This window comes from Etheostoma cragini, chromosome 15 (genome assembly GCF_013103735.1).
Source record: "Etheostoma cragini isolate CJK2018 chromosome 15, CSU_Ecrag_1.0, whole genome shotgun sequence".
Lineage (NCBI taxonomy): Eukaryota > Metazoa > Chordata > Actinopteri > Perciformes > Percidae > Etheostoma > Etheostoma cragini.
In genome coordinates, this window is record NC_048421.1 from 8,193,218 (window position 1) to 8,220,668 (window position 27,451).

At 40.3% G+C, this 27,451-nt stretch overlaps 4 protein-coding genes across 5 annotated transcripts; 2 read left to right on the top strand and 2 right to left on the bottom strand.

Moving 5' to 3' along the window:
• Window positions 1-892: 892 nt before the first annotated feature.
• On the bottom strand, window positions 893-17,152 carry tbl3 (transducin beta like 3). Its single transcript, XM_034893806.1, has 23 exons — window positions 16,961-17,152; window positions 16,768-16,819; window positions 16,451-16,546; window positions 16,164-16,211; window positions 15,885-16,026; window positions 15,687-15,771; window positions 14,949-15,119; window positions 14,755-14,830; window positions 14,549-14,645; window positions 14,204-14,424; window positions 13,887-14,028; window positions 13,251-13,309; window positions 12,950-13,056; window positions 12,665-12,800; window positions 10,526-10,765; window positions 10,094-10,164; window positions 8,795-8,951; window positions 7,836-7,894; window positions 6,723-6,826; window positions 5,866-5,937; window positions 5,530-5,688; window positions 2,697-2,790; window positions 893-1,324 (listed from the first exon to the last, which is right to left on the bottom strand). Exons 1-23 carry the CDS (start codon window positions 16,990-16,992, stop codon window positions 931-933), a joined length of 2,814 nt encoding a protein of 937 aa, XP_034749697.1. The 5' UTR covers window positions 16,993-17,152; the 3' UTR covers window positions 893-930.
• Window positions 17,153-17,321: 169 nt separating this feature from the next.
• Window positions 17,322-20,063, top strand: rnf151 (ring finger protein 151). Its single transcript, XM_034893849.1, has 4 exons — window positions 17,322-17,670; window positions 18,203-18,372; window positions 18,493-18,589; window positions 19,468-20,063. The coding sequence occupies exons 1-4, from the start codon at window positions 17,668-17,670 to the stop codon at window positions 19,927-19,929; spliced, it is 732 nt and encodes a 243-aa protein (XP_034749740.1). The 5' UTR covers window positions 17,322-17,667; the 3' UTR covers window positions 19,930-20,063.
• A 572-nt stretch (window positions 20,064-20,635) lies between these two features.
• rps2 (ribosomal protein S2) lies at window positions 20,636-23,445 on the top strand. The gene is made up of 6 exons (XM_034893846.1): window positions 20,636-20,707; window positions 21,008-21,145; window positions 21,249-21,338; window positions 22,134-22,241; window positions 22,339-22,672; window positions 23,229-23,445. Exons 2-6 carry the CDS (start codon window positions 21,011-21,013, stop codon window positions 23,399-23,401), a joined length of 840 nt encoding a protein of 279 aa, XP_034749737.1. The 5' UTR covers window positions 20,636-20,707; window positions 21,008-21,010; the 3' UTR covers window positions 23,402-23,445.
• Window positions 23,446-24,028: 583 nt separating this feature from the next.
• On the bottom strand, window positions 24,029-27,007 carry ndufb10 (NADH:ubiquinone oxidoreductase subunit B10). Of its 2 annotated transcripts, XM_034893852.1 has the most exons (5): window positions 26,748-27,007; window positions 26,296-26,434; window positions 24,665-24,804; window positions 24,088-24,185; window positions 24,029-24,038 (listed from the first exon to the last, which is right to left on the bottom strand). In XM_034893852.1, the coding sequence occupies exons 1-4, from the start codon at window positions 26,893-26,895 to the stop codon at window positions 24,097-24,099; spliced, it is 516 nt and encodes a 171-aa protein (XP_034749743.1). In that variant the 5' UTR covers window positions 26,896-27,007; the 3' UTR covers window positions 24,029-24,038; window positions 24,088-24,096. The 2 variants fall into 2 exon arrangements, with proteins under 2 accessions (XP_034749743.1, XP_034749742.1); XM_034893851.1 differs by lacking the exon at window positions 24,029-24,038 and having other exon boundaries at window positions 24,049-24,185.
• Between the last annotated feature and the right edge of the window lie 444 nt (window positions 27,008-27,451).

Genomic DNA, 27,451 nt, shown 5'->3' on the forward strand with positions numbered 1-27,451 from the left:
TCTTGGGACTGTAGTAAAAGCAAATGTTTGTCTGAAATACCAGAGTCTACTTCCTGCTTGCAGGCTTGAAGAGTGAAATATGTGTAAATAACACTGAACACCAGTCTAACCATGTAAATGTTGGGTGTATTCACATCTTACTAAAGAGCTTGAAACAAATACAACAATGTTGAAAACTTGATGTCACCCTTTTGTGTAACCGTTATTCCAAAATCATAACTTTCTGCGTTTGATGATGTTCCCCACCCAAGCTTTACTAAGCTCAAAACCAAAACCTTACAGCCCAGCCTCCACTAGACTAGACTGGACTAGACTAGAATTAAGTCTAAAAGCAGTTATGAAACATGTGAATGACTACTCGGATCATTTCTTAACAATATGGTACATCATTAATTTTAAATCACAAAGAACTGATTTTATTTCATAAACATTTGTAGTCATGACATAAAAAAACAATCTGGTTATGAAAGGAACATTTTGTGTTGTGGTTGAGCCAGTAGATCAGGAATACACAACACTGAAAAACTAGACAACAGGTGCTGTTTCTGCAGTGGGGGAGGATAAACCTGACTCAATGCAGGTCTGTCTTCCTCTTTTCTTCCCTAACGTCCACTTCATCTGAGGAAATCAGGATGGTTAGGTTTTTTTCAAATTCTGCTCAAACTCTGTATGGATGAACCGATGCACAATTTAGTAACTGTCACAAGACAAAGTATTTAGGAGCTGCTGAGACACGGGAATGCACAGAGAGGCCTATTACCTTTATCTTCATCATCATCATCATCATCACTTCACATCTGTCTCTCTGGCTCTTCCTGCACTGCCACACATTCAGTGTGTCGCTCCAGCTAATGGTCCAAGATAAGATAACCCCTCCTGGGTTTTTCATTTCAGGAAGTGAGTCATCGGTTATCAGCTTGGAGAACCCCGTCAGCTGGCAAAAGCCTGGCATTGTCGAGTGGAAGAAACTGGGAGACATTTCACCCTAACCGTCGTTTGATCCTCTTCTTCCAGCGCTTCATCTGCTGAGCTTTCCTCACTCTCAGAGTGGTGGTTGCCATTTGTTTTGGTGCTCTCACCATTTTCTACTTGCCCGCCGCTAGCAGAAGCTTTCCTGGTAGAACTGACCTCCTCATCGTCGTCGTCGTCATCCTCCTCCACCTTTGCTTCTTTAACTGGGCAATTTGGCTCTTCATCTTGTCCGCCGTCGCTGTCATCTCCATCTCGTTTCTCATCATCGCTGCTGCCCATCCCTTTCTCTTCGTCAATCATAAAGAAAGGCTGTGCAAGAGGAGTGGTATCCATTTCTTCGTCTTGGTCCATGCTAAACAGCACATACCAACAGGGATTAGAGTCATAAACTTCAAATTAACATACACATGAACATGTTAACCTTCGAAACATTACTGTATGTCCAGTTCTGCAAAATGCATTATCCATGATATACATTTCTTATCCTTCTTTCACACCAATCACCATGGTCAGACCAGGATTATATAACCCATGTCATACCCTTCTTTTGACAATTCCAACCAAGCCAGTCAACACGGGTTGATCCCTGATTATGAAAATTATTCAATAATAAATTATTTCACAGCAATCGCATTCTAAAACCCAAATAAATAACCATAGAAACACTCAAAAGATAAATTCGGGGTAAAAGACGCCATTGGTTTCATTCTCTGCATTTTATAGGTTCAGGTTTAGCAGTTACCAAGGAAGTAGGAACAAGGAAGTCTCTAGCATCCATTTATGAGCATTTTAGGGCGAGGCGAGAACTTTTCTCTTTGTTAGGCGTAGCTGTTGGCTTTCAGACCATTCGCACAATTCACACTGAACCGCAAATGTATCTGGGGGGGGGGGGGAAGAGAGAGAGAGAGAGAGAGAGAGAGAGAGAGAGAGAGAGAGAGAGAGAGAGAGAGAGAGAGAGAGAGCATGCATTCAAGTCTTATGATGCATTTAGAACTGTTCTCAGATATCATTTACAATAAGTAGGTTGGTATCAGTTTCACCTTCCACTGTACTCGACTTGGATGGTGAAGTATGTTGTTATAAACAGTCAAGGCTTCATTCAGAAGAGAAATTATGTAGCAGCATGGCAGGTTTTATGCCAAGAATGCTGCTCTGCCACTTTTTTTCTCTTCTGGATTCAGGCAAGAAAGAAACCACTGTCTTTTTTTCTGGGTTTTGTTTGAGGCTTTGAAATCTATTGTGTGTCATGTTTGACCCACAATATCCTGGAGAAGGACCGAAGTGGTGCTGAACTTAACACTGACTGCTTTTTTTGCTCTAGTCAGTGGAGATAGATGAGGAAGTTATTGAGCTCCAGGCTCAATAAAGTGTCTGAGACTCTAAATAGACGCTGCCTGTCACCATAGCAAGGGCGCCAACAAGCAGGGCTCCAGCAAAACTAAAACGCAGGAATCAACTTTTGCTGCACAAAATAATGTTGTGTTGCAAAGTGTTATGATGGCCAATCACATACATTCCTTGTTTTCCAAGTTTGTCTTTCTACTAACACCTGTCTCAACGTATTGTAAACCGCTGCACAAGGTTTTGGGGTCTGATAGGCCTTTAAAAGTATTCATCAGTTACTCCAACTGGACTTCCTGGATCATATTTCATTGTCTCTCTGGTACCATAAACAACACCCACCCACCAAAGCAGCCCCCATGCGGCGTTTCATCGGCTCTCACCTGGATGGTGCGCCGGCCACTCTCATCTTCTGCCACATGTAGTTCAAAAACATGGACGCCTGCAGCAGATTGCCAATCCTCTTCATGTGTCTCTCTGTGGGAGAGCAAGAACAGTTAACATTATTAACTGCCCAAATTTTAACTAGGAACCACTTTAGCTAGCAGAACCCAGAAATGGCGAGATGGGTAATAGGAAACCTAAACTTGCTTCCATATAATAATGTTTACACCCACCTTGCCTATATAAAAAAGAGTTTACTCTTTGTATCTTATACATTGTGTTTATACTTAGACTGTCTCAAAGAAAAGAAAGGAGTCACTCTTGAACAAATAACTCCTCTTTCTGTTTCTCCAGTTTACCACATTGCTACAGTCAAAAACCTACTGCCAGAGTCTTGCATTGGCTCCAAATTAATTTTATACTCATGGTACATGGGTAGGATAACTGTATATTTAATTTCTTCCTGAACCATGTATGTCACTGTGAGCCTCCCACTCGTGACATTAGAGAGGTTCTGATATTATTTTTCCCTTCCTGATGTAATTTCCAATACCTGAACTTACATTTGAGCTAATACAGATCCAATACCAGTGCATAAAAATAGAAGAAGCAAAAAAAATCTTGTTCTTGTTGTTTTGCTTGTTTGTAACACCTAAATGTTTCAGATCATCAAACAAATTTAAATATAAGACAAAGATAACAAGTAAACACCAAATGCAGTTATTTATAGCAAAAAGACTTGAAATGAAACATGAAGGCTCGTCTCATTTCAGCCAGAAAACATCTTGATGATCCCCAAGACTTTTGGTAAAATACTTTTTGGACTGACGAGAAAAAAGTTGAACTTTTTGGAAGGTGGGTGTCCCATTACATCTGGGGTAAAAGTAACACAGCATTTCAGAAAAAAAACATCGCACCAACAGTAAAATGTGATGGTGGCAGTGTGATGGTCTGGGACTGTTTTTCTGCTTCAGAAACCCTGAAATGAAACCATGTTTTCTGCCGTCTCCAAAAAATACTGAAGGAGAATGTCCGGCCATCTGTTTGTGACCTCAAGCTGAAGCAAACTTGGGTTCTGCAACAGGACAATGATCCAAAGCACACCAGTAAGTCCACCTCGGAATGGCTGAAGAAAAACAAAATGAAGACTTTGGAGTGGCCTAGTCAAAGTCCTGCCCTGAATCCTATTGAGATACTGTTGCATGACCTGAAAAAGGCCGTTCATTCTCAAAAACCCTGAATAGGCTGCATTACAACAATTTTGCAAAGATGAGTGGGCCAAAATTCCTCCACAGCTCTGTAAAAAACTCATCGCAAGTTATCATAAATGTTTGATTGCAGTTGTTGCTGCTAAGGGGGGCCCAAACAGTTATTAGGTTTAGGGGGCAATCACTTTTTCACACAGGGCCATGTAGGTTTGGATTCTGTTTTCTCTTAAAGAGTAACTCTTGCCACAATGCATCCTAGGGTTGTTTTGTGAACATACCAGAGTCAAACCTTTGTTTAAAAGCATAATTAGGATGGGAGCACCACTTTTAAGATCGTATCGTGGTTTTTCGGTCAAGTGGCCTTTTGAATGGGAGAGTTAGGGGCACTACTATGATAGCATCTAAATCCCTATTTTTAAAACTAAGAAGGCTCAACACAACATGAAACTTTGCTCAAAGTATCACCAGGGGCTCTACGTATGAACACAAGCAATGAGAACATTGTTTGTGGACACAGAGTTAAAAAAAAAAAAAAAAGGTTTTGACAACTCGCTGTCGCTGTTTCCAGGCGCCGTCCATCTCGACAGTCAAAAATAGTCGACGGAGGAGAGTAAAGATGGAAAGCTCCTAAAACTTAGTTTCATATAAATGCACGGATAATTTGTTTTGTCCTTAGTGAAAAACAATTTTGACCTTGTAGTTGAAAAAGGAGCCTCATAAAAGAATGAGATTTCCTCCTATAGTTCATTCACATTCAAATTAGAAAAAAAGATTCTTTTCGACGGACAGAGACGGCTTTTTAGTGAACGTTAACTGTAAACATTATGATTTAAACAAAAGTTTGACTCGGATACATTCACAAAAAGACCCTAGGTTGCACTTTGGCGTGAGTTATGATTTAATAATAACAACATTCATTTAGGAGCTGAATTTTGTACTTTGACTAATATTTAAATTTGTTTGATGATCTGAAACATTTAAGTGTGACAAACATGCAAAAAATAGTCAATCAGGAGGGGGGGGGGGGGGAGGTAATACTTTTTCAGACCACTGAATATATTATTAGAGGTGTTTCCCAGTGTAAAAATACTGGTATTAGTATCTGAACAACTCTACATGACACAACCTTCTATCAACGGGGGACACCAAAAGCTTCCGGCACCTCTTCCTCTCGTTGTCATTTTCTTTGTGTGAGAGTCTGTGCGGTGACTGCAACATGGCAGCAGTCTGTCGGCCCATTCTTTAAACCTGTTTGTGTAACGTAGATCCAACAAACCAGCTTTATAGTTTGTGTGTACATTTCTTTGGCACTTGCTAATCCTTTTGTCAACTAAAATGATGCTCTTTGTCCTCAGTTCTAATCTCAATTTCATTATTCTTTATCATTGGTGTATTTTATGTATTATATATCATCAACCGCATGCCAGCACAATTCTTAAGTCCCATTTTGTTTTGTTTCTTAAATGATCTACTTTTAATTTTGTTAAGGTGTGGGGAGAGGCATTGTGTTGATAATACACGGTAATAACAGGTGTGTCTTACAAAACATTCTCACCACACACAACACATACAACACACACCCCACACAAACACACACACACACACACACACACACACACACAACCTGTGTATGGGATGAGTCCCTCGAGGTGGGTTCGGGCACCCTGATACTGCAGCAGCTCCTCGGGCGGCAGGTGTGTGAGGAGCACATGGAGGACGGCCTGGGCATCCTGACAGTTTCTGGCGTTGGTGTTCCACACAGCACAGTAGCGCAGGAGCGACTCTGAGTGGGTTTTAAGTCGTGACAGTGTCACAAGTGGAGTTTTTAAGGTAGAAAAGGGAAGGAAGTTAAGAAACAGCCTTTATTACTTTTTTCTTCTTCTTCAATTTAAGATTTTGTTTTCTTGTTGTAACTGTTTTCCATCATAAGAATAAATGACAGACACTATAGATCTTTTACCTTTCTGATCCACTCGGAGTTTTAGTACCGTCTTCTCCATCAGCTCGCCACTATTCTCCACCTGACGGATTGCTAGAAGCAACAGAGAACATGTCAAAGACAGCACACAGACAGTGGTTGAGTTGCTTTTCTTTATGTTATGTTTGTAATAGTGACTGGGTTTGATGTCCTCGCATCATTTTTGGTTGAAACGTTTTAAACGTGTCCGTGTAGAAAAGAATTTCTTGAAGAGTGCAGCTATTTGTTGGTTCTTTTACCTGTGATGTTGTGTTGTGTTATTTCACAGATTGGGAAACATGAAGAATATGCCTTTGGGATGCCTACACAATGGCCCAGTTTCATCTGGTGCCATTGAAACTGTTTCCTTTTAAAAAAGGTAATTATTATATCATGAATCCAATTATTATATATATATTATATAATCACTTACACTTAATATGCAGTAATGTATATAAGTAACACCGGTGTGTGGATATGAACAATTTTAGCATTCCAAACCCAGACACATCATACTCTTGCATGACTTGGTGTGATAGTATCACAACAAGACCAATGCATCTGCCTTTTGTTCGGATAGACGGCTCTGTGTGCTGTGCGCTGACTCAACTCTTCAACATGAGCAGCCATCCATGATGAGAGATTTGTGAACAACCACAGGTCAAACAATGAAGGTAACGTGTACTGAATAAATGAAAACCGTGTGTACACTTTGTACGTGCAAAAAAAAAAAAAAAAAAAAAAAGTAAATGAGCTTCTGGGTAGCCTTTGCGGTTTAATCAGTGATGCTTCCTATCTCTCTTTCCCATCGGGTCTTTAGTGTTCACTGGTCAACCTAAAAGAGTTTTAGCACAAAGTACCTTTGATCACAGTGAGCACAGTGTGAGGCTGGTCCAGTGATATGGCAAGACCCAGGGCCTTCAGGTACTTCTTCTCATGGAGCAGGTTGGACAACTCCTGCTGCCTTCAGAAACAAGAGACACACAAGTTTATACAGACCCACAATATTTGTGCGAAGATCCTCAATGTTTACAGCATACAGTTCCTTGACTATGGATAGAAACTGGATACGTTAATAAGAATTGACAGATGAATACATAAATCCAGTTAAGTATACAGTTGTAGGTATAAGTGGGATGTGCTTCAGTTTGGGTTCCGCTGTGGTAAAACTTTCCCATAAAATACACAAAGTGAAATATACACAAACGTCCGCTTTTCACATCAAAATGTCTTGACGATATACAATAAGAAGGCAAAGCATCTTTTATTCTAAGAAATCTTGAAATAAATAAATGATAAGTTACCTAGACTGGCGTAACGGAGCAGTTGTGTTTAGGCAGTGTACAAACCCACTTTTGCTAGTTACAAAGATTGAAAAAAGGGTCCGTGCGCCAGTCCATGCTTCAAAAAGGGTTGTACCTAGTCTCTTAATTAATCATAGTTGTGTTTCAGCCATAACATGCAATAAACCAATCCGAATGTCATTTCCCATTCCCTTTAACAGCCAACCGCGTTTGTACCTTGGCGCAATGCCATTATGTGTAAAGCAGGAAGGAGAGATGTTCAGGAGAAGAAACTGACCTGCTTGTGCGTGAAGTGAAATTGTGCGAGCAGATCGTATCATAATACTATTTCACATTGTAATAATTTACATTTTTTGCATGTTTGTGTGTTGCTTTGCGTCCCTGTGTGTCACAAGCATTGTGCACGAGCCTAGGCGGATTTTCCTTATGTGCTGTTAAAATGACAATGAAATGGTCAGGTTTGTCTATGGCGCGATTACTTCCTGCTGCCAACATGCCAAGAATTCACCTGGACACACCTCTCTGTAAGACCCGCACGCCCATGGGCAAACAGATGGGCGCAGGCGCATTTATTTAAACGACGTGGGCGCTGGACGGGAAATTGACACTTGGGTCGGGCTCTACACTGCGCCGGGTGCAAGATAGGGCCGAATATTGCGTGTAGCTTACTTTAGTATCAGATCCTCCTGCTTGGCCTGCTCCTCAGCCAGCTCTACTTCAGTCACATCCTAGCAGCGGACAAAAGACAAAAACATTGGTGGTCATACGTTGATTCCTGCAGGGAAAACTCCTATTTTGTCCATAGAAAACCGAGAGGTCAGTTATGGCGCTTACCCACTGCTAGCACCAGCTCTGCTCGGTAAAGAACGTTGAAGCTGTGTTGTTTTTAAATGTTGGAATGTGGCTGTTGCCACAGCCAGAAGACAATTTTTTTCAAAAGAAGCTGGAGGTAGTAAAAAAAACAAAAAAACACCTCTGGCTAAACTATTTAAAATAGCGGGTTTGTTCAGGACACCCCAGTCTGTTGCTAGCAATGATAACGCAGTGATTAGTCACAATTCTCTCTGACCAATCAGTAGCCTGCAGGTTTTCATGCCACCTTTTAGAATCGCCTCAGCTCGCATGCAATCTCGACGTAGGAGATAGTAAAATAGTAGCTGTTAGCTAGTACCAGATACCTTTTCTCATAATGGAAAACCAAAAAAGGCAAGTAGAATTGAGGCGAGTCAAGCAGGTACCAAGTAATGGAAAAACGCCATTAGAGTGCAAGGTCAATTAAAAATAACCAACTAGAAAATGTACAATATTGTGCTAAAGAGTACTTCAGCAGTTTAGATATTTGCTAACACAAAGAACAAATTCCTTAGTTGTTACATAACAAATCTTACATTTCTATTTTATTGCTTTTAGTTGGTTTTCCCCCCCCTAAGAACAGTTGTTGTTGCATCTCTACCATTCATGTAGAGAAAAAAAAGCAACACTAAAAGCAAGACAGGAAAAACTATTTGCTTTCTTAATCTGGCAATCAATAATTTTCAACTCTTGAAGTTTAGAAGTTTGATTGTCAATTGAGTTGTCAACTTTATTCCCTGTTGTAACAGGGGAATATGAATTCAAACCACACTTACCACCCAGACGGTGATGTTAGAGTCTGCTGAACCAGTCACCACCTTGTCGTCTTTGCGGCTGACATGGAGACCCCACACTTTATCCTGGTGGGCGTCCAGCGTCTTTACACACTCGTTGGTCTTTATGGTCCACAGCTTTACTAATCCATCTGAGCCACTAAGGACAGAACATCAGTTGGAAGAGTTGAGTTACAACTGAGTATCAAGAGTAAGAATTTTATTTAAACAGGCTACATGGTTGACATGCAGAGAGACAGAAGCAGGTGTAGCCACAATAACCCAGATACATTTGGAAACAAGCTGTCCCAAATCTAAACTACATGCTTATTGTAATGAGGCTTTGAGTGTGTTGTGTGTTCACACTGGAAAAGTAGCAAGACAAAGTATTCTCAAAAAGGTACGGAGACAATTAATCCATTAGTTGTTCTACAGAAACTAGGTCTGCAAATATTTTGATATTATATCAAATTAGAGCTGGGCGATATGGAGAAAATCAAATATCACAATATTTTTGACCAAATACCTAGATATCGATACCGCAATAATGCTATAGTGTTGACTATTGGTGCTGTCACAAAACATTTACACAATGAGATTTATGATTAATAATATCAGTAATGTGGATATAATGACTAAGTGGGAAAAGGCAAATAATAGAACAGTTACAACAGTCTGGTAAGTTCAGAAAATGACATCACTTTACTGTAATGCAGCCTTTAAAGCCAGGAAAAGACAACACTTATGCCACATTACGTTATCCAAAATTTAAGACGATATCTAGTTTCATATCACGATATCATTATAATATCGATACATTGCCCAACCCTATATAAAAATAAAAATAAAAAATGAACTTAAATATTTTACTATCTCTTCATTCAGAAGAGTTTAATTGGCAGTGGGGTCATATTAATAATCACAGCTGACTGTCTTTTCTAATTTCCTGTTTGTATGTAACAGTAAAGTATGTTGATTTCTTGTATTCCAACTTAAATAACAGTATACTATAAATTTAATTTAATTTTAAACTTTGTTTGTTTACAAAGATAAGTATGAAGTTTGGAAACGCGACACAGCTATTGTTTGTATGTCAAGGGTTTTTCCTACCACATTGATGATTTAATTTAATTTTCTAAAAGTTTGTTGTTGACATTCAAACACCTAGCTCACAACTAGCTTTCCATTCAACTGCCTTGGAGTATTGTTATACAATTAAAAAATGAAGGAAAAAAAGTCAATAACATTGAAAAACTGTACTTTTATGGAGAAAGGCCATGCATGAGTGGTAGGTGGGGTTACCTGGTGAGCAGCTGAGTGCCTCGGCTCACAAAGATGACCTTCAAAACCGATGCATCGTGACCCTCAAAGGTCTTGAAAAAATTAAGAACAAAACAAACTGATATCATTTTTTCTTTCCAGCCACAACTTTCCCTCACAATTACAAAAAAAAAATCTTATTATTATTTACTTTTGTTACTTATAAAAGTGAAAAGTAAAAACTATTATTACTTATTGACTAATATTAAACTTTAGCAAACAGACCTGAGTAAATATGATAACACAGACTTAACACCACAGTGAGAGATGTGATGTCATAACCTGTCAGTGTGAAATAGAACACTGAAAAGGTAGGGAACTTACTAAACATACACAACTAATGTCTGCATTCCCTTTATATTCTGTGATCAATGATAATCTGTGACACATGCACACTTATCCACCAGGGCCCACCTTAAGACAGCTGAAGTCCTGCAGGCCCCACAGTTTGGTGGTGCCGTCTGCAGAGGACGTGGCCAGCACCTGGTCAACAGGAGAGAAGCAGACGGCCCAGACACCACGACGGTGGCCCCTAAAGACCCCCAGCAGGGCCACGTTCCCCTCCCCCGCCAGTGACCACAGCTTGGCCGTGCGGTCCTGGGAGCCTGAAGCCAGCAGTTTGTCATTGGGTGACACCGCCACGCTGTTTACATCCTGGAGGGAGGAAAATAAGGAAGTAAGGAATCACTTTTATGAGATTTTAGAAAATATAAGTTTGAAGAAAGAATTTTAGTTGACAAAAGGAGAGGGTGCTGAGAAACGAGATAAAAAAAAAAAAAAAAAGAGGGTGTTGGACAGAAAGAAGGGTGAATGCCTGAAAATTGCATTTCTGTAAAGAGATTGTCTGAATTCCTCTCATCACACTGCCTCCAGTGGCACATCACTGTTGGGATTTACATCTTACACTATAGTGCCTTGACTTGGTTTGACATGTTAGCCCAGTACAGCAGAGGTTAGCACGTCCGTTACAACAGAGCTACCCGCTTGAAGGTGTCTCTTTAACTGTTACACGCTTGTCTTGAGTCAACCACGTTTAAAAGCAGAATGCTGTCAAAGCAGCGGCTGTAAAACAGTGGATTAAAAAAAAAAGTTCCATGAATTTCCCTATTTTCGTTATGCGATATTTCCATGACACCAGATGTTAATTAACCAGATGCTGCTGATTGACAAATTGGCAATTGTTATGTCTTGCATCTTGAGTCAGGAATGTGTACATGTAGGAGGAATTTTTAGTGTGATGAAATTTCACTTCCTCGTTAAATGTCTTTGGTCTGACTGACAACCCACAAACCTCAAAATGATTTGAGTTCACTGTAATTTAAGGCAAGGACAAGTAACGACTCTCGCTGGGTTTTTACCACATGGGCATTTGCATTTCAGGTTACAGACGAGTAAAGCATGTTGCATGCTGTGCAGCAGTGCGGTGGAAGGAGAGCATAGAACTACAGACTATAACTGAAACGACATTACTGGGTAACAGCTTCTAGAAGTGGTCGCACAGTTAGTCCACCTGTGAAATTCAGAGACATTTGAACTGTGAATGCTGTGCATCCTCATTCCAGAGTCCTTTATCTCCCCGCATCAGTCCAAATGCTCTGATAACCATTTAATTTCCCAGACAGAGCTTAGCTGAGCTTTCAGAACGCAGAGCAGGCAGTAAGACCTTATGACACTGGCGTGACGTGTCAATACTCTTTCTTCAAATTACAGAGAAGCTGTCAATGATGCAAGGATGGACCTTCCAATTCTTTGTAGGGATCAACCGATAATGATTTTTCAAAGACTATACCAATTATTAGTTGTTGATGAAACCGATACTTGGAAGTGGTATGTATTTACAGTAAAAATGAAATCCTTTAATTCAAAATTAGGATTAGTTACAAGTTACAAACTCCAACACAAAACTTTGTTTAAATGCGTTGAGCAATTATTTAATAAATGACAAACTTTCCACATAACACAGTAAAAGGGACATTAGGTCAGACCGAGTGGTGAGTGAGACAGAAACAGAGGCACAGACCCAGAGCTGTAGCCTAGCCAAAGTAGCGCACCTTTTAATTAATTTACTTGGTAATAATCGGTTTTCAGGAAAATAAAAAGCTGATACAGATAATCTGCAAACTGCCAAAAAACGGCCTGATAATTGGTCCATCCCTAATTCTTTGTTACTGCAACTCAACAGCTTCACGATCAAATTTCAAAAATTCCTCCTATCATTAAAGTATTTGTAGTCACACCCTCACACACCTTGTTGTGCTCTCATTTACTTTCTCAGGAAGAGGATTTCATTTTATTGAAAGCAGCTGACTAAAAGTGTGGCTGTATCTTCAACGTGATCATGTACAAGCCCACGGGATAGTTTTGGGGAAGATATCATGCAGCTCTCTCTTGTTTTTTCTATCACATGGCATTAAATGTATTACAAACAATATGTTGCAGAAGGTTTAGCTCTAAACTGTTCTGTACTTTGTTTTCTACACCCACGCAAGCTATCATACAAATTGTTGCTGGATTTTTCTTCTTTCAAAAGTGTGTGGATTTTTGTGCAAGTACCTTATCATGTGCCTTTTCTGTGGCGCGGGGGGTCAGCTGATGTACGCCGGCCCCTGTGGTAGATATGTCTGCTGGTAGATCCCACACCTTCACAGTACAGTCCTGACTGCCGGACACTATGAAAGATGCTTTCATTCTGGACACAAAGATGGGGAATCATTACCACCTCACCGAGTCATTGATTTATTTTTTATTTACAACCAATTCCCCTCTTAATACCATTTAACCCTTTGCCTGTGTTGGTAAATGTGACAAGAAACACATGTGTGTCCTGAGGAATGTTACCTGGAGCAGGTGATGGAGCCCACAGCATTAGCGTGGTTGGAGCCTTGAGCCACACAGTGCACCTGTCCACTGTCACTGTCCATCTGCCACACACGCACTGACCTGTCCTAAAGACACAACACACAAATGTTATTGTTGGCCTAAATATGGTTTAAATGTGTCTCTATTTGTAAAATAGCCCATGTGTGTTGAGGTTTGTGAAAGCATGTATTTGCAGGATGCCTTAACAGAGTTTGTGCACAAATCCTGTTTCCTTTGATTGTGTGCAGTGTTGATGGAAGCTGCACAGATGTCTGCTCACCTTCGCACAGCTTGCAAAGAGAAAACCCTTTTTGAACACGTCCAATGAGAGGACAGTATCTGTGGGCGATAAACAGATAACAATAGCTGTGAATGTCAAGAGTAGATAATCATCTCTCGAACCAGGTTACTTTTTAACACCGCACCCACCCACTGAATTCTTTGGGTTCTGGTTCCTCTAATGGTTTATAGAGCTTTTTGTTTGATTTGCATTCAGTCACTGTGTTAATAAAGATTTATGAGTTTCTTAAATTATTTTGAGTGTCTTTTGAGTTTAATTTTCTATGTTGAGTAAAGAACTTAGCAAGTTTGTTACATAAACTTTTCTTAAGACTGGTCATTATGGACTGTGAGGCAATATATCTATAATTGTGGTGAGGTTTTCATTCCTAGCCACCCAGGTTTCTCCAAGACATGTAAGATCTACTGCAGCTTTTAGAAACTACAGAAGTATTGTTGTTAAAATGTATACAAGACAGATAAATGAATCAAATTAAGAAACAAATACTGATTACACATTTTTTGCTTTTTTTTCTGTGGAAACTTTCTGCCCTCTGGTGAACAACTAAAAATACTGCCATGGATTGCACGGCTAGGTATAGGCTCACACACAAGCTGCCCTCTGCTGGTGACTGACCTGTGTGTCCGTAGAGGATCTGGCAGCTGTTGGTGAGCAGCTCAAACACCTTCAGTTGGCAGCTGTTGGTGGCCACCACGATGTGGCTGTCCCCTTTACCCAGAAACTTCACGTCCAGCACTTCATCATTGTATCCCACAAACTGTGAGAGGGTGCAAAGAAGGAGCAACAGAGGAAAAGCGTCCTTTATGTATAAATAATAACAATAAGCTCCGGATGGCTGGAGGCTATTTTTACATTCAAAATTTGCACAATGTACACAATTTGTAAGGTACAAAAAAATGTAAAATAAAATAAACCTCCACATCAGTACCCACCTGCTGCTGTGTGGTGAGACCAGGCAGCTGGTAGAGCACAATGTTGTGTTCTGCTGTGACTGTGGCCAGTCTGGACGAGGCGGGCAGATGAAGGAGAAACGTCAGACTGCGGGGGTCGTCGTCCCTTTCCTCCTCCACCTCATTGGCAGCGATGACGGAAGAGGGGAGGGTCTGGGTGTAGACACAACGCGCCGTGCTGGCCTCCCATACTCGTAATACACCTACACGTAAGGAAGGGAGAAGAGGTGAAAGACAGAGAGGTTTTAAAGAAAAGCTCTGAGGAATTGCTTTCACACAAACGCTGACAGCTCATTTCAGCGATTTGGGAAGATTCAAGATATGAACCTTTGCTTCCAGCAGTGATGAAATGCAAGTCTTTGCTCTTCACTCCAATCTCAGACAAGTCCTTATCCTCAGGCAGCAGCACAACACCCTCCACAGCCTGCAGACAGAGACCACACACACACGATTTTTCCAAGATGAGGAGTATAAAATATTTTTTAATTCTTTGTTAATCAAATGAGATATTGGTATATACATTGTATTATTACCTCGTAGACTGGCACAGTTCTCTTGGCTTTCTGAGTCTTCAGGTCCCACACTGTACAGATCTTGTCCCTGCCAGAACTACAAATGCAAGTCGGCACACAGATATAGAAAGAAGAAGAAATGTGTAAAACCCTCAGAATCTCGAACACTTAAAAGGTTATAAACATCTTCCATTGAGTGGCTGAGTGTACGGTACCTGACCATGGTGCCACCATCGGGACTGAAGCTGAGCGAGGTGACAGCGCTGTAGTGGCTCTGCAGCACACACACACACCGACTGGAGCGCAGGTCCCACAGCCGAATGCCACAGTCTAGAGAGGAGGAGAAGAGCTGTAGCCTGCTGATGTCTGGGTGGAACTGGACCAGGCTGCCAAGATACACAGAGTGTTGTTACTGATCTTAGTTAAAAAATCAGAAACTTTCACTTAATCTAAAATCTGTCATTTTCTATGACTTTTTATTATTTATTTGTGTTGATACTCCACAACCAAAATGTATATCTTTACTATATATATATATATATATATATATATATATATATATATTAGTAAAGATGTACACATCACATCAAGACACTAACTTTAAATACTACAGGAAACGGAGTGGGCACTGAACCTCCATACTTTTTTAGCACTGCCTGAAATGTATTCGGAAGGCACGGTATCAACAAATGTCAGGTCCAGAGATTTGACATCTGATGTCTAGTCGTGTAATCTTGTGTACCCTATTCATTTACCAAAAAGCTTTTGATTTAAAAATCACACTTTTGCCAACTTTAGACTTTTTCCATTAAGGCAAAGTTAGCAGTATTGCCATTTTAACTCTGGAACATTTTATTTAATGAGAAAAAAAGGTTTTGTACAAAAACCTCAAAAGTAATATGCGGGGGGAGTATTATTCAAAGCATTTCTTGTTCACCAATATCTGAACTTACTGCACAATGCCAGATGAGCCTTTAAGGTTGTGGGTGCAGTACTGCTTCACCACATCCCAAAGCTTTATAGTGCCATCACAGCCACCTGCAAGACAACAAGAAGAAAACTCTAAAAACTGAGCAGTGTTTACAATGTAGCCGAAACACTGTTTCAACATGTTACACCAAAGACAAAACGTATTGTCCTTAACTGCTGACCTGTGGCCAGGAGTGTAGAAGTAGAGTCAAAGGTCATACTGGCTACAGGAACAGTATGAATGGCCCTCCAGGAGCGAGTACACCGAGCTTGCCTCCAGTCCCACTGCTTTAGCAGCAGAGCTCTACTAGCTGTTACCAGCATCTGTGGTGGGAAAGAGCAAAGACAGACAGACCCACACTGAATACTCTTTTTACGGGTTTATAGAAGAACATACAGTGAAAAACATCCAAATTCCCACCATGAATAAAGTAATGACAGGCGCCTGAGATGTGCTTTACCTCATCATCACAGCTGAGTGTAAAAGAGGTAATGTCCTCTTGATCATCCTGAATTTACAATATGGAAAAACAAAATAGATAGTCAGGATTGTCCAATTAACAGTCCAAAACAACAAGATATTCACTTTACAGTGATACAATTTGCAGAAAATCTTCACATTTGGGAAGCTGTGACCAGAAAATCCCGTAAATTATCAATGAAAATATAATTCAATTAAATGTTGCTTAACTTTATGTTGATCAACGTATCAATTTCTTTTAGCTCTGATAACTCATTCTGTACTCACATGCTCCACACTGTGAACGATCTTCCCTGTGCTGATCTCCAAAACGTTGACACGAGATCCACAAGTGCAAAAGATGTACTTTTCATCTTTGCTAATCTGGAGAGAAAAAAACAGAGGGCAAGGGCCAGGTAGTTCCATTCTAGGAATTAAAGTTCATCATGTCACTCGTAGGTCCCAACCTTTATGTTCGTGCAATATTAAGTCACTAAAGTCCTTAAAGATAATTTAAGGCTGGTAACGTTGCAACATGTAACGTTAAGGTACACTGATTTCAGCAACAGACACTTCAGACACAAAACACAAGACAGGAAACTCACCTGCACTTTTCCTCCTTTGTAAAAAGGTTCAATCTTGCTTTCGACAACATAACTGTAAGGGCATAACACAAATGTAACTGTTAGCTGGCCCAGCTTTAACTGACACTTTAGCCAAAAAGGTTACCCTAGCTACCCAACCTAGTGTTAGCCAGCGAGGGTAGCAGCATGCACGTGCGAAACGTCAAAAACTTACTTTGTTTTGAACTGAAGGTTGGTAGTTGCCATCTTGCTCGCGTAAAACACCCCAACTTAAATATGTTGCTAGCTTTGGTGTTGTAAATGACTTATTTCTCACTTCACACGTTGCACGAAATCAACACATCCATCCCGCATGTTGTTAACCGAGTCGCACTTCTTGTTCGTCATCTGAGCGCACTGAGCTGTGATTGGTCCGACGGTTTATGCTCAATTTACAATATGTAAACAGACAGAACTCCTGGCATGCAAAGTAGGCTAGTAGTTTCTGGAAAATTGAAGTTTAGAAGTAACATACGTGGATTGTATGTTATCATAAATAAATAATAAATTGTAAATAAATTAACTTTGACTTTTAAATGTGATCCCTGAGGCTCAAAACAATAGACTCAGCTGGAGCTATTGATGTTTAAAAGTTCCTGTTTGACTCGTGGAGGCTGAGCTTTGATGCGAGAACAGAAGGGAAAGGACCAGGAAAGGACGCGCTCCATAATGAGCGCCATTATCTCCGTTCGTTTCCATAATTTACTGTTTTCATTTGTCCGCGCTCGCACACACACGGTCCCTTCTTCATGTTTTGTCAGGAATGTTCATGTGTGTGTTGTATTGATAACGCGGGTGTGTTTCGCGTGTGACATGTGAGTGGACCGATATGGAGTAACACATCGCCCCGGAATGGAAACACGGTGAAGAAAGAATATTGTCATGGTGAGTACACAACAGTTTAAGTTTATTTATGTATCTATTTATCTATCCGTTTTATTTCAGATGCTATAGTGTCAATTATCAGACTTTTACACCTGTATGAGAACAGCTATTTTTTTAATATTTTGGTTAACTCTGAAATGTGCTGCTCCTTTAAAATGCATATTGTCCCGGTATTTGTTTTATTAGCCTACATATTAAAAATAAACTTAAAAAGCATGTGTTTATAAGCATTTTGTAATGATCTGATGTTTAAAAACATCACCAGAGTTTTGAAGGATTGTTTTTTTGTTATTATGTAATCGACTTTCCAGAACAATTCTGTTTTGTCATCTATTGCCTTTATGTTGAAAACACTGTGGAGCCGTGTTTTACAGCTGTAGAGAAAAATACTGACCTGGGTACACAAGGGATCACAGTTTGCCCATCTCCTCAACTCTACCCTATCTCCTTAACTCTACCCTATCTCTTTAAGATAATAATAATACATTATGATAACCCAGAATAAAGTATTATTTATTTTGGCCACATCCAGGCGGACCCAGAGGTGTCAACACAGAGTGGGGGCTATGATGTGGAGCTGTTTGTGGAGACTCCAGACTACGATCTGGTCTGCACCATATGCCAGGGGGTCCTCAGGTGTCCAGTAAGAGCTGCATGCCACCACATCTTCTGTAAGAAATGCATCTTACAGTGGCTGAAGAGGTAGTAAACATGGATCAATACCACTGGGGGGAAAACAGTGTAAAGTTCTACTGTATTGGATTGTTATTAATGTCTGTTCCACACAGAAGAACAGGACTAACTGCTGTTCATCCTCAACAGGCAAGAAACCTGCCCCTGCTGCAGGAAGCCTGTTAACCCGAGCTTGATCTTCGTCATGTTCAAGCTGAGCAAATCCATTGGACGCATGAAGATCAAGGTAGAATATGAAAAATGTGTTGGACATTTGGACATAAGAGTCAAAGTGTAATTATGACCACTCTCATTTTAGTAATTGGAAATAGAATACATCTTAATAACTGAAAACATGGCCTAAAAAGGGACCCTCTAATCTTGTAGCTCTGGGGAGGGGGTCTGTAAAGGGGTCCCCAGTAGATTTTTGCTCTGGGTGTTTATCTAGCCTTGTGAATTGGTTTACAGAGCGTATTCATGTAGTATTGGTTACAGTAAGGATGAGACTTTGGTCCTTTTTAATGAACAATACTCATAACTATAGGGGTGCGCCTAACATTGTTTCATGATCAAATAATAAACAATTTTTTTTCAATTAATTAATTAATCAATCAAATCTATACAATGTCAGAAAACTTCAACTCCACTACAGTTCAGAGGGACGTAGTGTACTTTTACTTGACTGCATTCATCTGACTGATTTTTTGGCGAGCTTAAGGCCTGTACATACATATATATATATATATATATATATATATATATATATATATATATATATATATATATATATATATATATATATATATATATATAAAAACTCTGGGAACATTTTTTAAGTACGGTAGATTATGAGTAATTTAGTAATTTTACTTTTGATTTGACTTCAAGGAAATTTTGATAATAATACTTGTGTTTACATAAGTGATATTTTTAATGTGGGACTTGTATTTGCAATGGATTTTTTGAATAACAACATTCAAGTAACATAAAAAAGCAATACTTCTGAAACATAATAAGAAATTAAACAGTGCAGTTGAGAAGTACTTAATGCTGCAGGCATACTGTGTGGGAACCATGTCTTCTAGCCATTGATTTCTTTGTATTTCACTGTCTGGCTCCTTACAGTGTAAGAATGAGATCCGTGGTTGTGGAGAGACCTTCTCCCTTTCAGAGCAGTACTGCCACAGCATGAGCTGTGTGTACGAGCTCATCCCCTGTCCGTACCAGGGCTGCCGAGCGCAGCTCCTCCGCCGGGACCTGGACACCCACGCACGTCACTGTGAACACTGGCGTCAGCCCTGCCACATGGGCTGCGGGACAATTCTCTCCCACCGCACCCAGGCTCAGCACAACTGCTACAAGCAACTGAGGCAGGAGTATGAAATCAGACAGAGAAACCACAGGGCCATCGCCACCGCCCTACAGAGGAAGATGAGGAGAATGCAGAGCACCATGGCCCACATGAAGAGGCAAATAGGGTTGATCTGTGAGAGCCTGGAGGTAATGGACGATCTGCACGAGGTAGAGGATGAGGACCTTGGAGAGAGCAGTGGCTCTAGTGGGACTCCAAGTACCAGCAACTGCTGAGGGACGAGTCAGTTACTGATGCTGGTTGGCTGCTGCTGTGTATAATTTTTTCTGCATGTGTTCATTTCTTCAAAGGTGTGTGCTTTCAGAATATGTAGGTAGGTATATGATTAAAAAGAGTGAATTTGTAACAATTCTGTGCTGTTTCACATCTTTTTTAAATAAACAATGTAACATTAAACTGTGATCCTCATCTTCATTCAAGAGAAGAGCCATAATTTATTTTGTGTGTGTGAATGTGTCCAACAATAGAAGGTTAGATCAGGTAAAATCAATGCATAAGAGGGAACTACCAGTGTGCACACTCAATAAAAACATGCAAGCTAAATAATGTTAAAATGTACTAAAATAAAATGATGTTCTCTGACTTTTTCACTGTAAGAGAGCTTATGCTGATGTTCATGACTAGTTTTGTTTGCTTTTAAAATGCTAAAATATTAGTATTTCAGTGAGAAGATATAAAATGAACCTCTTAAAATGAATTAATACATTTCCCCAATAAGGGATTCATAAAGTTTGTCTTCTTTCTCTAAATCAAATCAAATCAAATCAAATCATAGGACAGGCAAGAGTCCATTATATATAATAAAATAACAAAAGATTCAAGTCTTATTTTATCGTAGTATTTTACACAGCCTATGATCAAGTTCTAAAAAAGCCGCCGCTAGGGGCAATACTCAGCACATTCAGTTTTCTTTTGAAGGAACTATCGCGATAAGACTTCTAAATAAAACCCGGCGGGACTTCTCTTCGGTCTTCTTCCTGTTATAACGATCACGTAAGTTGAATGTGAAATAATTCTTTCTGATCAAAATCCTGCTGTATCTCGCACATCCTTCTGCCAAAGGCATTTATTATTACTGCAAATCGCATAAGAATATGTTATTTCAAAACCCTGGTCGTATTTATTAGGACAATTAGGCAGAATTTGAGATATTTGTAAATATTGGAGTCTTTAAACGTTGACTATGGCGGCGATGCTCGTTTTACTTGAGATAAAGGAAATGGCTACCCGATGCTTGCTAACCCATACGCACTGTTTTAGCCAGTATTCATTTTGATCTATTTTGTTCTGCAGCAAATGGCGGACGACGCCGGTGGTAGAGGAGGTTTTCGCGGAGGTTTTGGTGCAGGTGGCCGTGGCAGGGGCCGTGGACGCGGCAGGGGCCGTGGAAGGGGCCGCGGTGCACGGGGCGGCAAGGCCGAGGACAAGGAAGTAAGTTTACCACTCATTATTTATTTTTTAAATGCACATCTGGTAATATAATAGTCCTTAATAATTAATACTACAATCTTAAATTGAAATGTTCTGTGTTTAGTGGGTGCCAGTCACCAAGCTGGGCCGCCTGGTTAAGGACATGAAGATCAAGTCCCTGGAGGAGATCTACCTGTACTCTCTGCCCATCAAGGTAAGCTGTGTGTGTGTGTGTAAGGATGACCACAGACTTCCAACTATTAACGTTAAATAAAGACGTTCTTATAAGAACATGGGAATTGATTTAAATCCTAATACACTGTTTATTGTTGGCCCCACGGTCTCCTCATCCTATTAAAGTTAAACAGCTGAACTTAGTCTTCTCAGAAAAACACATCTTGACAACTTAGGACCTTCCTAATCAAATAGCTGAAAATGGGAAAGGGCTGCACGATATGAAGAAAATATGTAACTGCGATTATTTTCACTAGTAATTGCCATAGGACTCTCTAAATGGAGGGAATCTTTTGTGTATCATTATTGTTATTGAAATATTAAAACTTAAATGATTGAGATTTGTCTTTTTATGAGAGGATTTGTATCAGGTTTTTTGTCTGTAGGAAAAAAATTGTAGGTTTAACATATCTCCAGCATCACAATATTTAATTCATAATAGGTTGACAGATATGTGTGCCTCTCCCTCCCCTGCACTTTGGATATTATCCTAGTCCATATTTAGAAAATAAAATTCAGATTAATTGTGTAGGCATAAATTAGATGTCTGGTCTTTTTTTTCATTTTATATAAACCTAAAATAGCGCTGGGTGTGCAGATTTGAAACAAATTAGTTTTCCAAGATTTTATTCAAAAAATGCCTTGCTCTGTGATTTGGATATTATCTTAATACATGAAAGTATATAATAACTGCATAGGTATGCATGCAACATCCTATGTTGAATTTGGGTTTGTGTTACTACATCAATCTTAATTATTTCTTTTGTTTCTGCAGGAGTCTGAGATCATCGACTTCTTCCTGGGTTCTGGTCTGAAGGATGAGGTGCTCAAGATCATGCCGGTTCAGAAGCAGACCAGGGCTGGTCAGCGCACCAGGTTTAAGGTGAGTTGTCATTTGCTAATCAATTCTGTAATACACAACCAGTGTTAACATCACATGTTATTGATCCAGATGTGACATTGTTGGCTTTTATTCACAGGCCTTTGTTGCCATTGGTGACTACAACGGCCATGTGGGTCTGGGGGTGAAGTGCTCCAAAGAGGTGGCCACGGCCATCCGTGGTGCCATCATCCTGGCCAAGCTGTCCATTGTCCCCGTCAGGAGAGGTTATTGGGGTAACAAGATCGGCAAGCCCCACACCGTGCCCTGCAAGGTGACTGGCCGCTGTGGCTCTGTCCTGGTGCGTCTCATCCCTGCCCCACGTGGTACTGGCATTGTGTCTGCCCCTGTCCCCAAGAAGCTGCTCATGATGGCTGGTATCGATGACTGCTACACCTCTGCAAGGGGCTGCACCGCCACCCTTGGCAACTTTGGTAAGATTTTTCTGACACATGTCTGTCTGGTCAGTGTCTAAGAGTCATCTTCTGCCTCAATGTTCCTGCTTAACACCCTCTGGCACAATTTTCTTTTCTTTCTGTTTCTTTCACCCCCAACCGGGTGAGGCAGATGACTGCCCACCCTGAGCCATGGTTCTACATAATGGTTTCTGCCTCTTAAAAGGAAGTTTTTCCGTGCCTCTGTTGCCTAGTGCTTGGTCTTGGTGGGAATTGTCGGGTTTCTCTAAACACATCAGAGTACGGTCTAGACCTGCTCTTTTTACAAAAAGCGCTGTGCTGTGGCGCTATATAATTAAATTGGTTATCTCCTTGCTCTGCTCAGCTTCACCTCTGCAGTGGTGTAGTTGTCGTTATCAGGAGAGAAAGAAACGAGTATTGTAATGCACGGCAGAGAGACCGATTTAGTGGTCTCCTCTGTTCCCCTTTTCAGTGCTCTACAGTTTAAAAAACAACAACACAAAACTACCACTCTATCATGTTTGGAGCTCCATCCTAGGCATCTACTCATTTTTATTTTTTATTTCCTCATCAGCCAAGGCCACCTTTGATGCCATCTCCAAGACCTACAGCTACCTGACCCCTGACCTGTGGAAGGAGACAGTCTTCACAAAGTCTCCCTACCAGGAGTTCACTGACCATCTGGCCAAGACTCACTCCAGGGTGCCTGCGCAGAGGGGACAGCCTGTCCAGGCCCCTCCCTCCTAAACTTTTTGTACAGAGAATCGTTGAATAAACGTTCTGAAACAACATGTAATGTGTATTTTTACTTGTGCCTGAACTCATGACAGAACAATAGTTTGGTTTTACATTAAGAAGCACAGCCAAGGCTCAGGAACACAACTTGGGATATGAATGCAGTAAAATGTCAGTGACAATTGAACAAATGTTAGTTTTGCATTAAGAGTTTACCGTGAGGAATATCACTTGTGTGGGTGATTTAAGGATTTAATTGCTGTATGCAAATATTAACTATTTTTATGGAAGATTTAAGTTATAGGTGATATATCTAGACAAATGCTTTTGGCTAATCTGCACATTTCACTCTTAACTAGTCAGAGCGTAGATTAAAAAATTGAAAGCAGATCTTCAGCATAAGGCCAAAAATGGACAAATCATCTCCCAGTATGTCACCTCATACTGCTGAGGGGGTGTTGATTAAGGTGTCGTTAAGTAAACTCAATCTTTCCTGCTATATGGTTGTTTGCAAGACTCAAAAGCTCACTGTGCTGGAAGGTCACTTGAGAATGTACAGTTTCCAGAGTTGTACGTATACTTGGAATTTTTATTTTTTTTAGCACTGGGCAATCACGCATGCACTGTTGGGCTTGGGTGCGGACAGATACTAACAGACATGATTTATTACATTTTATTTTACAATTATTACATAGGACAGAGTTAACTTAAGCACTTGAGGCCTGAGCAGCCATCATCCGTTCTTTCTGCTTCATTAGACATTTCCTGCCACTGGCGTACGCTCCCAGGTCTCCATCTGGAAAGAGACAGGTCATGGATTTAAACATGTAGTGAAGCCAAGCAAAAGTTAAGTTACAATAAGACAAACTAATGTTCACACAACAAGATATGATTTTGATAACCAAGTCTATAAAATGTCCATGATTTTCCAAAACCAAAAAGTGATGTCTTCAACTCCTTATATATATTCAGTTTATATAAAAACTGAGAAAAAGCCTCACATTTCAGAAGCTGGAAGCAATTCTTATTGAACATCAAAACAGTTGCCAAATAAATTTCTGTCAATTGTTTTAGCTCTACAACAAACGATGTGTTGCATGAGCTAATCCTTTTATACAATAATGCACATTTAGTTACACACTCTGTCCTTAGCCTATGAAAGCATTTGCTACACTGTCGTATTTACTCAGCAATCGGACAGGACGCGTAGGATTCATGAATGCTTCAAAATTCTATTTCACCACACGTCCAAGTTTGAAACAGCACACTACTTACAGCGGGACTGAAAGTTTTTGGTTGCCTCGTTGAACTGCTCAATTTCCTTGGCACAGTTCTGCTGGTAGCTGGCTCCTTCTCTCTGATGGCAGGCCCTCATACGCTCCTGGACAACCTTCACAATCTCCTGGTCCACTTTGCTGAGGAAGGAAGACAAAAACACAGGGTTACACTCTCCAACAGTATCTCCAGTGCTGATAATGGCACCCTGTCCACTACAGCAACCGTACAGGCGTATTAATTCACTATTGAGTCCTTATAATAAACATTCAGTTTTACTCACACTTTTGTTTTATATTGAAGTCTTATTATTAAAAAATAAAGGCCCTTTACATAATTTTTCCTAGTTAAACATGCAAATACACTACCTGCTGCCCTGTTAAACCCTTTCTTTAACTGTCTATGGTTAAACCACTGCCACTTTCCAGTTTTACAATATTGTCCCTCTAGTAAACACTTCCAAGTGTCTGGGGATACACCTGGACAATAAACTGGAATGATCAGCCAACACTGAAGCACTCTACAAGAAGGGGCAGAGCCGGCTGTACTGCCTGAGGAGGTCACGGTCCTTTCATGTCTGCAGCAAGCTCCTCTGGATGTTTTACCAGTCTGCTGTGGCCAGCGTCCTCTTCTATTCTGTGGTATGCTGGGGAGGAAGCACTAAGAAGAGGGATGCTGGGCAACTGGACAGGCTGGTAAGGAAAGCTGGCTCTGTCGTGGGCGCTGAACTGGAGTGCATCACTTTAGTCTCAGATAAAAGGACCGTGAACAAACCGCTTAACATTTTGGACATCCACTTGTCACTCCACTTCACAGCACTGTCACAAAGCAGAATGATCAGCTCAAGACTATGCACACTGCCATGCACAACTGACAGACTGAGGTCAGGGCGATACGTCCTCTACAATGTTTCACAAAAGGGAAGAGGAGAGATAGACTTCACTACATAGTCTGTCTGCGTCTTCTCCCTCTACACCACTTCTACTACCTCCTATAACAATAGTTATGTACTGACTGTCCACTGTTTACATGCTATATCATCCCATATATACACAACTCCTTCATTTATCCTTAAGGGCACTATTGGACTTATATGCACTACCACCATGACACCCACTCTCATTGAGCAACTTAATCACAGTATACTTGTACTTGTACTTGTACTTTCACTGCAAGCATCTCACGCTAGGTCTGCTTGATTATGGAAACAAATTCAATCACCATAATTTAACACAATTACTCGTTGACTTCTGGAAAAATGTTGCGATTATGGAATTTAAAAAACAGTGGAAAAAGTTCAATAAATCAACAGTAAAAACCAAACACAACTGTGAAATTTTCCTTAATACTTTTCCTATTTAACTTTTTTTCCCATTCAGAACGCAAGACAACAAAACGTAATGAGCTAAATAATTGTTTTTCTGGATTATCCTGTTTTTGTGATTACTGGGAGCCGAAATCATAATCACAATTACATTTCGATTAATGCACAGCCTTATCTCATGCTTATACATCCCTTAGTTCATATAGAATTTTAATTTAGTATCTTTTCTTCTATTGTCCATAATATTCATGTGGGTGTTTGCTCTGTCTGTCTGTATCTATGTATGTATTTATCCATCTATACTCACTAGTCTCTCCTCCACTGCATCTCAGCCTCATAGTAGCAGAGGTAATCTCCCTGCTGACACTCCGTCAGGTCAGGAACACGACGGAACTTCTGGTGGTAGTATACGGACTTGTTTTTAGCCCGGATGCTATCAATAACATCTAGATGGAAAGGAAAACAGCAAAGGGAGAGAGCATAGTTAGATAAACCTAGCTAAGGCCATGTGGGTTGTAACTACGATTTAATGTCTGTTACGCTAGCTAGCATAACATCTTGCTAGCTTTAAATGCATTGCTATCCAGCTGTCCGTTATTGCCACAAACCAGACCCTTATAACTCTGTTGTGTAATATGTTGAAAGACGGCAGCAAAGACTTATGTAACAATATATAACGTTATACTACTAACAATATGTCTCCTGCTAGCTGTGTTGTTGTGCTAACGTTATCCTGTTAGCACAGTTAGCTTTTGTTACCTCTAAATGTGGTGACAGGCAGGTCCACGGAGTAATAAAAGAGTTTAGACAGAATCAAGGCTGGGTTTGGCAGAGCTGTCTGTTTGTCCACAACCGGAGTCTGCCGGGGAGGCTCCGGATATGCTCCTTTATCAAAGTCTGAAGGCATTTTGCCTTATTTTGACCAGGACTAGAGAAATCCTACAATTCGACCTCGGCAGCTCTCCTTCCCAGGTGGCGCATGCGCAGACGACATACAAAATGGCGAAATAGAGGTCAACAAATGTAGTAATATCTTTGATACGTTTGATTCTGATTATGAAAAAAAAACAGTATTACTCGTTACACATATAATCCCAAACGACGAATTTAGCACAAACCCAATAACATTAGCCCGAATTTCTTTAAACATAGAGTTCGAAGGGTAAAAGTCACAGGTGGAGCTGTTGTACTATGGAAAAGCAGCAGGTGGTGGTGCAGGGCTGACAACCTTCAGTCACTAGTGCAATGTGTGCCAGTGAGAATTTCTGGCTCATAAAATGTTATGATATTTAATACATTAATGGATGATCTCTAGCTCTTATTACTATTAGGCCTATTTATTATAGGTTACTTTGGACAAAACAATGAATTACAAATCATGGTTAGTGAAACCAGTGCAAGAGAAGAAAGATAGACACATACAGCCTCAACAAGCAACACACACACACACACACACACACACA